Source organism: Lissotriton vulgaris, chromosome 3_1, assembly GCF_964263255.1.
Source record: "Lissotriton vulgaris chromosome 3_1, aLisVul1.2, whole genome shotgun sequence".
Classification (NCBI taxonomy): domain Eukaryota; kingdom Metazoa; phylum Chordata; class Amphibia; order Caudata; family Salamandridae; genus Lissotriton; species Lissotriton vulgaris.
In genome coordinates this window covers 1,856,778,570-1,856,791,909 of record NC_141689.1, presented here as the reverse complement: position 1 = coordinate 1,856,791,909, position 13,340 = coordinate 1,856,778,570, and the positions used below count along the sequence as shown (strand labels likewise).

Genomic DNA, 13,340 nt, shown 5'->3' with positions numbered 1-13,340 from the left:
AAAACGGAGGAAAAAAAGTCAAACAAAAAAATTAACCCACAAGGAAGCAGCTTGTGTGAAATATTAATCCCACTACTGAAAGGGAGACGGGTCTGGAGTTATACAATAGGGAAGAAATTATCATTATAATCAAAGACTTAACTTTTATTGTTGTATCTTTTCTTTCTCCTGGCCGTGCTGTAATATCCTTACAAACTAGTGTGACATTATTACAAATCATGACAAGATGGGAGGACCCAAGCGTAGGCTAGGTTATACCTGGAGGGCCTGAAAAATCTCATTTACCCAAGTTCCAACAGGAAACATTAAGCCAGGATTAAGCCAATGAGATATTATGTGGTTATTTAAAGTTAAGGTCATCTGGAGAGGGTCATCTCATTGTTTGCCAGTGAGGACTGCACCACCTGTCCGCAAACCATTAATTATCTAGCATGTATGCATATGTGGCAAGCACTAATTTACATGTATCATGAATGGATTATAATGTATGTTACATTAGAAACTATTTAAACCCTGAACGTAAAAAGGGACAATCGTGGGGGTGGAGAAGATGTGTGAAAGAAGGAAATGGGGAGGCCCTTTACATTTATGTCAGAGGTGTAATTATCTAGCTATGAATTTATCAAAATCACACTCCGTGGTCTCAAGTCTTCAACTGTGAACACTAGAGTACTTTTCCAGAGCAGTCTGAACTCTTCTTTGTGGCACCTTGATGTGTAGGTAATGACTTGGGACGGTAAATCTTTTATCAACACAAATTTTATATAAACAATGTTTTAGTTTGATTGTTTCTAGATAATGAGGACTATGAGCTTACTGGTCCCAGCCTCTGAAATCAATAATACTTTTCTTTCTAAAATAATTTGAAATTCTCATGTGATTTAAATATGCAAATAATATATGGGATGTGCCTTCAACAATGCAAATACTAATTACTCAAATCAAGGAAGCACACAAAGGGATGAAGTGCCTTTGTGCAACTCCAGCTAAAGCAATGAACATGTTTTTTCTTCCCTCTTGTCCCAATGCTGGTACAGTGTTTGGTTCGTGAGCTTATAATGCATGAGGTGCTTCTTAGAGAAAAGGTTTATAATGGATGGTATACCCATCAATACCTGAATGGCTTAAACAACAATATTTGGCCCCTAAACAAACAAAGCTGCACATTAAAATTGGCAATTCCCTATCTGTAAAAATAAACAAGCAACACAATTAAACTGGGTTATCCCTTTCTTTTATGTATATTTCATAAAAATATTTTAGCAATTCTGCTGTGATACGTACCCTTCATTCACTTGATAGGAAAAACAAGCCTGTAGTGTTGTAGATCCACTCAACAGATTCATCCTTACTTCTCCCAAGCAGTTAGCATCATGTTCGTGTGTTGCAGCTGGAAAAAGCAAACAGAATGTTAAGAGGAATATTTTAATAACATTTCTCCTTGAAACTTTCTCAATTTTCAAGCACAATATAAAGATGTAAACTAATGCAGCCTTAGAGTAGACAAGCAGTCTCTTAGTTCTCATTCCTTTAATGCTATATAAGAGTTGCTGATCGCAATTATCAAAAGGCACAAGAGTTGCACATACAAAGGTAACAAGCATTTGCAATGCAATAGGTCTTGCATTATTAAAGTTTGCGCTATTGGCATTGCTAAATAATGCAACACCAATAGCTCAAACTTTAATGATGCGAGATCTATTGCATTGCAAATGCTTCTTTAAAATTTGTTTTCGATTTCCCGACATGAAGCCGGCTGGGGAGGGATGACGTCAGTGCGCTGACCTCTGCCATGGCACCTTGGGTGGAGATGGGTGTAGTAATGGGCAGTTGAAGAAGGTGCTAGCTCGAGCCCAGTGCCTAATTACCGCAGTCCCCTCGGAAGGGTGGTCGTGGCGCACACACACACACACACACACTCGCTCACATATCACATCATTAGGCAGAGTCCCCACTGCCCCAGCACACGTAAGTGACCGGGGGACGCTGCCGGCCCATGAGCCGGGGAGGCGGTGTTGTGCGCCCCCCGAACCCTACCTGCTGTGCACTAATCCTGTGGGAATCCCCCCCCCCCCCCCCCCCCCCATAAAACATTTCCATGCGTGGACAGGGCAGTAGCTCTCATGAGCCATCACCGGCTGGTAAAGGACCCGCAGGAGCTTTTTTTTACAAAAATAATGTGTGTGGTGGGAGGGGGTTAGCTCTGGGGACGCCCCCTTCACCAGGGCACACCGGGCATCGCCGATCATGAATACAACGGGAAGGTAAAAACCCTTCTGTGAAGTGACATCAAAACACTGGAGGCTTCGTGGGGTGGGCTCAATTAGCTATGATCGACTGTTTGCTGGAAAAACAATATTTCTTCCAAGATTTTTTACACGTAAATAATGTGACAAAGACCAGATTAAAATATATTTGTCAAAGGGTGAAACTAGCAGCTCTGTTCCAAGCCGTGCCGGAGCAGAATCTTTGTTGATTCTCGTTGCAGTTGTGTTGACGCAGGATCCGTGTGGTGCGTTTAGTCTGAGGCTGCCGACAGGCTGCCGGGGCGGCGGGGGCTTTCTTACCCTCACTCACGGAAGGGACTTTACACCGAGTGTAATAACTACAAGGCGCACAGTGTGTGTCGCGGTCACCTCCCAAAACAACAAAACCCACTACTGGATGCGTTCTAGTGCATTTATAAATATATATGTGTGTATATGCACACACACACAAACAAAGGAAGAAAGAACTAATAATTGTCCATATTATAGCCATGGGACTCATGCCCTACTGAGGCTTTGCTATGCCTTTGCATGCCGCCTGATTGAGTGGGCGGCAGCAGCTGTTAAAGTTTTGTGCTTTGTTTTTCACAACTGCAAAACCAACAGTTGATGGACAGATTGCAGAACAATGTCGTACATTCACCCCAGTACAGAGATATGGGCCTAAATCCATTGTTTGTTTGCACTCCACACCACCCCAGTTCAGACATGGTCATAGGCAAATCAGCCTTGACCCTGTGCCTCATGGGAACAGTCCAGCCCGAACTGCCAAGCCATGTCTTTACTGGACCGGATTCAAGCATCCTAGGACCGGTTTCTGGCTATCAGTCATCTTCAGCCAGGATAGCTTGACTCCAGTGGTGTGGAGAGCATGGGACTCACGTCTGAGCATACCCATCCCACTCGGGGTGACAAATGCAAAAACAACAGTTGATGGACACAATGCAGAGCAATGTCATACATTCACCCCAGTACAGTTTATTTTTGCATTTTTTTTCTTTTTCACAACAGCATATCCCCTCTCCAGGAAACCAGTGGTGCGCGCACCAAAGTGGAGCGGGGGGAGGGAGCGCGGCAAGTGCAAGCCACCGTCCGGAATGAGCGTAGCAAAGGCGGGACATGCGCCTGCCTTTGCTCAATTGCGTGCATGCTTTTTGGAAGAAAAAAAACAGGAAAGCCAATGGCAGCCGCGGAAAGCTGCTCAGACGCATGAGCGTGTGAGCAGCTTTCAAAATTCGATACAAAAGGGCTCTCGCTGCGCGAGCAGTGCTGTGTACTGCAACGAAGGCGGGAGCCCTAACAATGAATAGATTAAAGCAAATGGTTTGAAAACATTACATGCACACTAGAAGAAAATATTTTAATGCCATTTAAACAGCATTGAAAATGTCACTTTTTATTCCATGTAGATTTGAAATACCCCTCATCAATTTATCAAAAATGCTTCTCCTCTGGTCGCTATTTTTGGTTTGAGTGACTCATAAAGTGATTGAAGCAAGTTTTGGCAAACTGCAGGAAAATCATTTGTAATTGCTCGGGATCTAGTGCCCACTCTTGACAATGACTTTCAACATCCTGAGGGATCTTACAAGAGTATGTTGTCATTGTTGAGTGCTCATCCTCAAAGAATCTGAGTCATCTTAGGTAAGAAACAATCTCAGTTCATCCCTACTCCTGCTTGCTCGGGGAGTAACTTGAACAATGGAGGTTTCTGGGAGAGTGTTGCTTTATCATGGTTCATAGAAATACACCTATGATAGTATAAAGCTAGGTGAGGCTTGCTCTTTGTAAACACACTGTACCCCAGTCTCTACAAACATCTTCAGCATTTGCAATCTAAGGCTATTCTGAGCCCTAGTTGCAGCTCTGTGGCAACAAGTGCTCTATAGACTACAAAAATGGAATTACATACACATCATCGGCATCAGTGGAACATTAGTATAGAAAAATCCTTATGATAACTAAATATTGGTACACATCAAAAATACTTCAAGCTGGTAACCAATACAAGGCAAACCACAACTGAAATGTGTGAATGGGCCAGAGACATATAAGTGTGCTTTAGGACAACATACAATCCAATAGAGTGGGGGGTCTTTGTCTTTACAAACAACTGCAGCCAACGTTATTGGAAAACTGAAATAAAAGTACTGGAGGATGTTAACCTAATAGTAATTTCAAGTTTATAAATGGAGCTCTACACTTCATTTTGGTACACAGTGGAATTAATTCATTAAAAAATTTAATCTTTACATTTTGATTTATTAGTTAACTACAATAAACCAGACTTGATCCAAAAGGAAAATGCTACTTACCAGTATGCACCTGTTCTTGGCATGTAGAGCTGCAGAGTTGCACACTGTGCATAGATCCCCACCTAGTGTTGGGCCCGGATGTTTGCAGTTTGTTGTTGTCCTGAAAAGTTCTTTGGAAGTCACGAGATAGGTGACTCCTCCTTTGGCATCGGCTCCATCCCCAGATTGTTTTTCGGCATAAGGGAAATGATGGAGCTTTGCAAGAAAAGGACGGATGCCCATGTAATTTGCATCTAATTAAGATAATACTGGAACAGACAAGGGTAGCCGGGGAGGCGGGTGGGCGTGTGCAACTCTGCAGCTCTACAGGCCAAGAACAGATGCATACTGGTAAGTAGCATTTTCCGCTCGAGGCATATGAGCTGCAGATTGCACACTGTGCATAGATTGTATAGCAGTACCCATCCCTAGCGGCGACCACCCCTATCTGTTGCAGTAGTTTGGAATAATGTTTTGAGAACAGCCTGGCCCACATTAGCTTGTTGCTTGGTTTGCACATCTACACAATAGTGTTTTGTGAATGTGTGCGGTGTAGACCATGAAGCTGCTTTGCAGTTGTCATCTAGGGGAATGTTCACTAAAAATGCCATTGAAGCCCTATTTTTCTTGTAGATTGGGCTTTAGGAGGAACAACTAACGTATGTTTAGCTTTGTGGTAACAAATCCGTATGCATTTGACAATCCATCTAGCTATCCCAGATTTTGAAATGGGATTACCCTTGTGTGGTGGTGAGAAAGACACAAAAAGTTGTTTTGTCTTACGAAAGGGTTGTGTCCTCTCTATGTAGTATAGCAATGCTCTTTAGACATCTAATGTGTGAAGAGCTCTTTCTGGTACTGTCTGTGGTTGCGAGAAGAAAACGGGCAGTTCCACAGATTGATTGAGATGGAAGGGAGAAATGACATTGGGTAAGAATTTTGGATTAGTACGCAGAACCACCTTATTGTGATGCATTTGCAAAAAAGGTTCTTGAATGGTTAGTGCTTAGTCTCTGCAGAGAGGTATTAGCTACTAGGAACGCAACTTTCCATGTTAAAAATTGCAGTTCACATTTGTGTAAGGGTTCGAAGGGAGGCCCCATTAACCATGTGAGAACAAAGTTTAAATTCCACACAAGTGAAGCTGGTACTCTGGGAGGAATTATTCTTTTAAGGCCTTCCATAATGGCAGGCACTCAGAATAGAGATAGATGTTGTCTATTTTGCAGATATGCTGCTATTGCTGCAAGATATAGTCTAATAGACATATAGGCTAAGTTGCATCTTTGGGGATGCAGTAAGTATCGTATGATGTGTTGAATAGACACATCTGGAGGATTGATATTGTTGTTGTGACAATATATTACAAATCGTTTCCACTTGGCTGCATAACATACCCTAGTGGTTGGCCGTCTAGCTTCTTTTATGACATTCATGCAGTCTGGAGGAAGGTTCAAATATCCAAATTTTAGGATTTCAGGAGCCAGATCGCAAGGGTGAGCTGAGCTGGGTCCGGGTGTCTGATCTCTCCACGGTTCTGTGCTAAGAGGTGTGGAGACAGGTGTAATTTTTGGTGTGGTAATACCAACAGTTGTAGCAGTGTGGGGTACCACGGCTGTCTGGCCCACATTGGAGCAACTAGGATGAGATGAGTCAGAGAATGCTGCTGTAGTTTGCGTACTACTAGTGGCATGAGTGGTAGAGGTGGAAAAGCGTCCGCAAATCTGTTTGACCAGTTCATCCATATTGCATTCCCTTTGGACAGTGGGTGTGGATATCTGGCGGCGAAGCGTGGGCATTTGTCGTTTTAGTGGGTGACAAATAGGTCTATCTGAGGTTGTCCTCACATCTGAAAGAATGGCTGAAATACTTGCATATGAAGTTCCCACTCGTGGGTCTGTTGTGTTTGTCGACTTAACAGATCCGCTATGGTATTTTGTACTCCTGGAACATGCTGGGCTAGAAGGAATATGTTTTGAGGTATAGCCCACCACCATATGTCCTATGCTAGTTGAGATCGCTGCAGGAGTGTGCGCCTCCCTGCTTCTGTTTGTAATACATGGCTGTCATGTTGTCTGTGCGGACTAACACAGCTTTGTTTGATACTTGCTTTTGGAAAGCTTTTAGTGCTAGGAATATTGCTAGTAACTCCAGATGATTGATGTGGAGTAACTTTTGTTGTGGTGTCCACTTGCCTTGCATGGTGTGTTGCAGTAGGTGGGCTCCCCATCCGGAGAGCGATGCATCCGCAGTTAAGATTATCTGAGGCACTGGCTCTAGGAACGGTCGTCCCTTGGAAAGGTTTTTGATGTTCCACCACTGCAGGGAGCGATGAATCCGACCATCTACCAACACTAGGTCTGTCAATTGACCTTGAGCCTGGTTCCACAGACGTGACAAGCATTCTTGTAGTGGACGCATTTGAAGTCTTGCATGGGGCACTATGAAAATGCAAGAGGCCATCATCCCTATGAGTTGCATGAACACTCTTGCTGGAATGGAGTGTTGTAGCTGAAACCTTGTTAGAAGAGTTTGTATGCTGGCTATCCTTGCTGGAGTGGGATAGGCAAGCGCTTTTGAGGTGTGGCACTGAGGTACTGTTGTATTTTGGATGATTGTAGATGGGACTTGGCGTGGCTTATTGTGAACCCCAAGTTGTGAAGCAGTTGTATTGTGGCATGAGTATGTTCCACGCATTGTTTGTATGAGCTGGCTTTTATGAGCCAGTCGTCGAGGTACGGGAAGGCATGGATGTGTTGTCTTCGTGAATGCGCTGCCACCACTGCTAAGAACTTGGTGAATACTCTTGTTGCTGTTGTGACTCCGAATGGGAGTACTTTGAACTGATAGTGCTGTCCGTCTATTACGAATCTGAGATACTTCCTGTGAGTCTTGTGAATGGGAATGTGGAAGTATGCGTCCTTGAGATCTAAAGTAGCAAGGAAGTCATTTTGCGACAGAAGCGGAAGGACTTGTTGTAGTGTTTTTTTTAAGTTAAAATCTTTTTTATTGAGCAATAACAAAAATGAGAACGGCAACAAAGCATCAGTAATTGTACAAGCATGTTGGAGATATGCCAAAACAAGCATGGTTAAGCACTTATAAAACAAAACATGAAAACAATACATGAAATAAGTAAAGTAAATGAAACAATAAAATAAACATCATTCCTGATCTGTAAAAGAAGGTGATAAAGTAATAAACACTAATGCATCATCCTTGCATTATTCTTGCATTATTACTGTCTTACACAATTCCAGCCATGTATCACCATGCAACACCTCGTCACACCTGCGTCTTACGTCTAAAGTTATTATGCCCATGTAGCATGGATCCTACCCAGTACCATCTGTGTAGTAGGCTCCCCAAGGAAAAACTAGTATCACATTAGTCAGGTAGTATCTCATGGTGGGTCGAAGGTGAAGGAGGCCTTATCTAACGAGGACCATAGTTTTTTGTTGGTGACTTGCCATGGTGACGAATGTAGAGCAGGATTGTCAGTGCCTCTAATGCAGGACAGCCATTCTCTCCAGGCATTGAAAGAGACCTCCGACGCTGATTTCCAGTTGCATAGGACCACCTTGCATGCCAGTGTGAGCAAGAGGTCCATAAGCTGGCGGTCATGGTCTACCTTTAACAGTGGGTCTATGGCCCCCAGGATAATGTAGACGAAATCCCTTGTGGGATGTATGGCAAATACGTGTCCAATGTAATCAAAGATTTTGGCCCAGTATGTGTGAAGCATGGGACAATTAAATAGCATGTGTGGGAGATCACCAACATCCAATGAGCAGTTCCAGCATGTTGGCGTGTCACGCAGGCCTACCTTAAATAGCCTCTGTGGGGTCCAAAATGTCCTGTTGAGTATCATATACTTGGTCTGTGATAATATAGGCGAAACCTTGTGTGTGAGTGCCGAAGCATGTATCTTGATCCAGTCTATATCTATACCAGTGTTGTTTGGCTCTGCTTCCCATTTAAGTTCAGTACGTCTCATCGATTTGTTGGGTGCCGGTGCAAGTAGTTTATATATTTTTGAGACGAAATGCCCTGAGGATTGTAGGTGCGGGAGCATAGATGTTAGCCAAGGTGTCGCTAGTTTGAATGTACGTGTGGACAGAGCTGATTTTAGTTTCAAGAAAGCGTAAAAATCAATCGGTAATAGGGAGTGCCTAGTCTGCAGGTTCGAGAAGGGCAATGGCTCGTTATTCTCATAGAGATCTGAAACCACATTAATACCCTTATCAGACCAGTGGTCCCACATGAGGGGTGAGCCACTAATTTTGATTGATGGGTTACGCCATAGAGATGCAGAAGTGGAGTTGTGGATTTGCAGACCAGTCTTGTGGATGCGATCTATACGCAAAAGAGCTCTCTTGGTATTAAGCATTATGTATTTAGAGTGTGTGAGGTGTGAGAGATCCATTGTGAGTACAGCAGAGAGCGGGGCATTACCTATAATGGATTTCTCAATATCAACCCATAAAGGTGTATAGTGAGGGTCAGCGGCAAACCAAGAAGCACCCTGCTTGCAAAGAAAGGCGGTTTGGTAATTTCTAAAATTGGGCAGACCGATACCCCCTCTAAGCTTTGGCAATTGTAATTTTCTCATGGCAATTCTCGGTTTCTTCCCTTTCCACAGGAAGTCCGTGAATGATTTTTCTATTTTATGCAAAAAGTCCTCCGTGAAGGTCATGGGGAGCATGCACGCCATGTAGTTTATCAAGGGGCTGATCATCATTTTTAATGACTCTGCTCTACCCCACCAGGAGAGGAACTTTGGTGACCAACCATCCAGTAGTTTCTGTATTTTTTTTATAGAGTGTGTCCTCATTAATCTTTAGGGTGGTTACCAGGTCCCTCTCAAATTCCATACCTAGATATTTAAAACTCTTCGGCTGCCAGGTAAGCCCGGAGTCGCCCAGTATGTTTTTGTCACACAGGCTATTTAATGACTTCACTTCTGTTTTGTCCTTATTCAGGGAATATCCGGATACACACGAAAATTCTTCAATTGTAGAGAGTAATGCCGGTATGGCTTTATTGGCTTTTTCACTCAAAACCAGTACATCATCAGCGTAGGCCGTGAGTTTAATCGTGCAGCCTGTGAATCGGATTCCTGTAATATCAGGATTTTCCCTTATATAGTACAGAAAGGGTTCAATTGCCAGGAGGAATAAAGACGGGGACAAGGGGCAACCCTGTCTAGTACCTTGTTCTAAGTTAAAAGGGGAGGAAAAAGCACCACCAGCTCTTACTCTAGCGGAGGGACAGGCATAAAGAGACATGACTAATTTAGTGAATAGAGGGCCTAGGTCAAATTTGTATAAAACCGCATTCAAGTACGTCCAATCTACTTTGTCGAACGCTTTCTCAGCGTCTAGCGTAATCGCAACAGTGGGTGTGGATAATAGCCTCGCTTTGTCAATAACGTGAGCCAAGGTTCTAGTGTTATCACTCGATAGCCTGTTTTTCAGGAATCCCGCTTGTGAAGGATGTATTAGGGATGGCAAGACCTTCTGGATGCGTTTCGCTAGAATCGAGGCTAGGATCTTACAGTCTAGGTTTATCAACGATATAGGCCTATAATTCTTAGGGAGTTTAGAGTCCTTGCCTTCCTTTGGTATTACCGCAATTACGGCTTCAGCCATAGTTCCCTTAACCTCTCCCGTGATACTAATTTCTTGAAAGACTTCTAGTAGAGGAGTAGGGAGAACATGAGCGAAGGTCTTATAAAAAGGTGCTGTATAGCCATCTGGGCCAGGGGCTTTCCCCTTTTTGAGGGATTTGATAGCAGCAAGAACCTCTGATTCAGAGACCGGCTCATTCAAGGACTCCCTTTCTGTGGACGTAAGTGTTGGAAGTGCGCAATTTGAGAGGTATTTCTCCATTTTTTCTCTGTCAACATGTATGTTCCTAGCATACAGCTTCTCATAAAATTCTTTGAAGATGTTCGCAATCTTACTGCGGTCAGAGCTAGGAGTGCCATTCCTATCTAATAGGGAAGTAATGGTATTCTTTTGAATTTTAAATTTAAGATATGCCGCTAATCCCTTCCCTGCTTTGTTCGAATCACAAATTTTAAAACGCTTCATCTTGTCCAGCCAAATACCAGCTTTCTCACTGATAAGTTTGTTATAGGTGTATTTTCGGTTGGATAATTCAGTCAGGTCTTCTGGTTTTCTACCATTCAGGTACTCGCGTTGAAGGTTTGAGATATCCTCTTCTAATTTCAACAAGGCCGCGGTGCGGTTCTTATTAATTGCAGAGGATATTTTTATGATAAGTCCCCTTATAGTAGATTTTAGCGCCTCCCACCGAATGGTGTCTGAAGTGTCCCCTTTTGTGTTCGTTATTAAGAAATCTTTAATGGCGGTGTCAATGGTGTCTTTGTGTTTTGTGTCATGAAGAATAGCGTCGTTGAATCTCCACATGGACTGACTAGTGGTTGGTTTAACATTAGACAGTGTGAGAGAGATGCAGGAATGATCAGAAACTAATCTGGGAGCAATCTCCGCATCCTCAACTCTGGCCACTGCATTTTTAGATATTAGTATGTAGTCAATTCTCGAGAACGAGTCATGTGGTGGGGAGTAGAAAGAATAGTCTCTACCATCAGGATGTAATAGGCGCCACGTGTCCACCAAATGGAACCTGTCGCACAGCTTCATGAATGCCTTATGGGCTTTGCCTGGGCGAAAGACACATTTGGAGTCTCTATCTAGTATCGGGTCATACGGAAGATTGAAATCGCCCGCCAAAATATGAACAGCCGTGTCAGGGATGGAGTTGACCTGTTTCGTGAGGCCTAGCCAAAAAGATGGGTCGTGTGCATTAGGGGCATATATTGTCGTTATAAAGAACTCAGTGTCATCTTTGAGTAGCTTTGCCGAGGTCCATCTACCTTTAGTGTCTGTCGTAGAGGAGATCACCTCCACATTTGCAGTTTTTGCTACTAGCATCACCACCCCATTTTTCTTAGAGATTGCTTCAGAACCTAACACTTCGGTATAGTATTTGTTACGCAGTGTGTGAAATTGCTTCGCTTCCAATTTTGTCTCCTGCAACAGGGCTATATCTCCACGTTGCCTACGTAAATAGTCAAGTACCTTCTGGCGTTTAACCGGTTAGTTGAGGCCTTTCACATTCAGTGATAATATCCTAAGGTTAGCTATAGTTTGCGTCCCTATTGGAGTATCTATAACAGGAGCCATCATTTACATAACATCTGACATTGTTTCATAACGCATGCACATACATAGAATTTAAATCGTGAAGAGAGCATTAGACATTTGATTACATCGGCAGTAGCACAATTTGTACTGATTGCAGGGCTAGTGCAATATGCAGGAACTTGGAGGACTAAGTGCAGGCTTTGGAATGCAATATGATACAGTGGATGCAAGACAGAGAAAACAAAGCAAATCAATATGCAAAATACAAAAACAATCCCCTCCCCCTCCCCTCCAACCCTCCCTCCACCCACCTCCCTCACCCACAACCCACCCCTCCCTCCCCAATCGTAGAAACGGAACATGGCGACTCGGGAACGACGACCTCGAGACCGCCTCCAAACAGCTTATTCAAAACTATTAATCCTTGGGGCTGCAACCCCAGTTTGAGGAGAAAGTGGAACGTTTATATAGGCAACGAAAAACAACAATGAGCAACAGTGATGTCACAACCCTGGGATCAGCAAAAGTCAGTACCTTGGCATTGTTAGTTAGAACTAACTCCACCAGAAACAGCGGGTAAAGTGCCATGGGTATACATTAGAACTAAAAGACGACCAAAAAAAAGGCGCGCTACAGGGTAGATAGTAGCATAACATGTGTGTAAGGCATAAGGCATAAGAACATTAGCATGGACGCCTAGAAACAACTTCCAAAACAAGGACCTGAGAAACCATTCCAGCACAGTTCCGGATAGTAGAGGGTTCGATGGCAGAGTGCCCCAAGGAACCGCAGAGCCCCAAGGAACCGCAGAGCAGTACAGAACATATCCGATCAAAACAGAACAGAACAGGGCAGGCCGCCTGGTGTGCAGATTTTGGTCAAGCAATGAGCAAGTCTAGCCGTAACAGTTAAGCATGTAGTACATAGGTATGTTACGATGAGCTAGGTGCAGGAGAATGATAGCATCGGGAGTCAACAGTTCATCCTAGTCCGGATGAAGAGGCTCCTTGTTGAGCTGAAGGGGAGGTTTCCATGGTGCCGTCGTCATGATTGGACAAGTATTGTCTCAATTTTCGTGGATCAGAGAACACATGGGTCACACCTTGTATTGTCACTCTAAACTTTGTTGGACCAATAAAACCATACATGTGGCCAAGTGTTTTAAGTTGCGGCCTCAGCGCAAGGAAGGCTTTCCTGATTTCCATAGTCTCCTTACTGAAATCTTGTGAGATGAAGATTTTGTGACCCTGCCATAGCACGTGGTTGTGTTTGCGGACGAAGCTAAGTATCTGTTCTGTGTGTTGGTACCTTAACGGTTTGCATACTATCGCTCTCGGTCCCTTCTGATCCTTAGAAATCCGACCTGGTACTCTATGCGCTCTATCGAACTCTAGTGGCTGAGTGAAGGTTAGATTTGTGGCCTGTGTGAACCACTGCTCCAGGAAAGGTATGCATGAGCCATGGGAGTCTTCTGATTTTTCCGGTATGCCAAAAATTCTTAGGTTCCCTCTCCTATTTCTGTCCTCCAATTCCGCGACTTTCCTTACAAGATGGTCCGAACACAAGGAGAGGTTCTTGATGGCTCCACATGTTCTATTCTCAAA

The 13,340-nt window shown here is 43.6% G+C and overlaps 1 protein-coding gene across 1 annotated transcript in view; it reads right to left on the bottom strand.

The window, feature by feature from the left end:
- TMEM131L (transmembrane 131 like) overlaps positions 1-13,340 on the bottom strand; it is a 580,656-nt gene that overhangs the window by 209,772 nt on the left and 357,544 nt on the right. Inside the window, exon 12 of the mRNA XM_086962316.1 lies at positions 1,285-1,390. Within this exon, the coding sequence (XP_086818442.1) occupies positions 1,285-1,390 (106 nt within the window). The remainder of the gene's footprint in view (positions 1-1,284; positions 1,391-13,340) is intronic.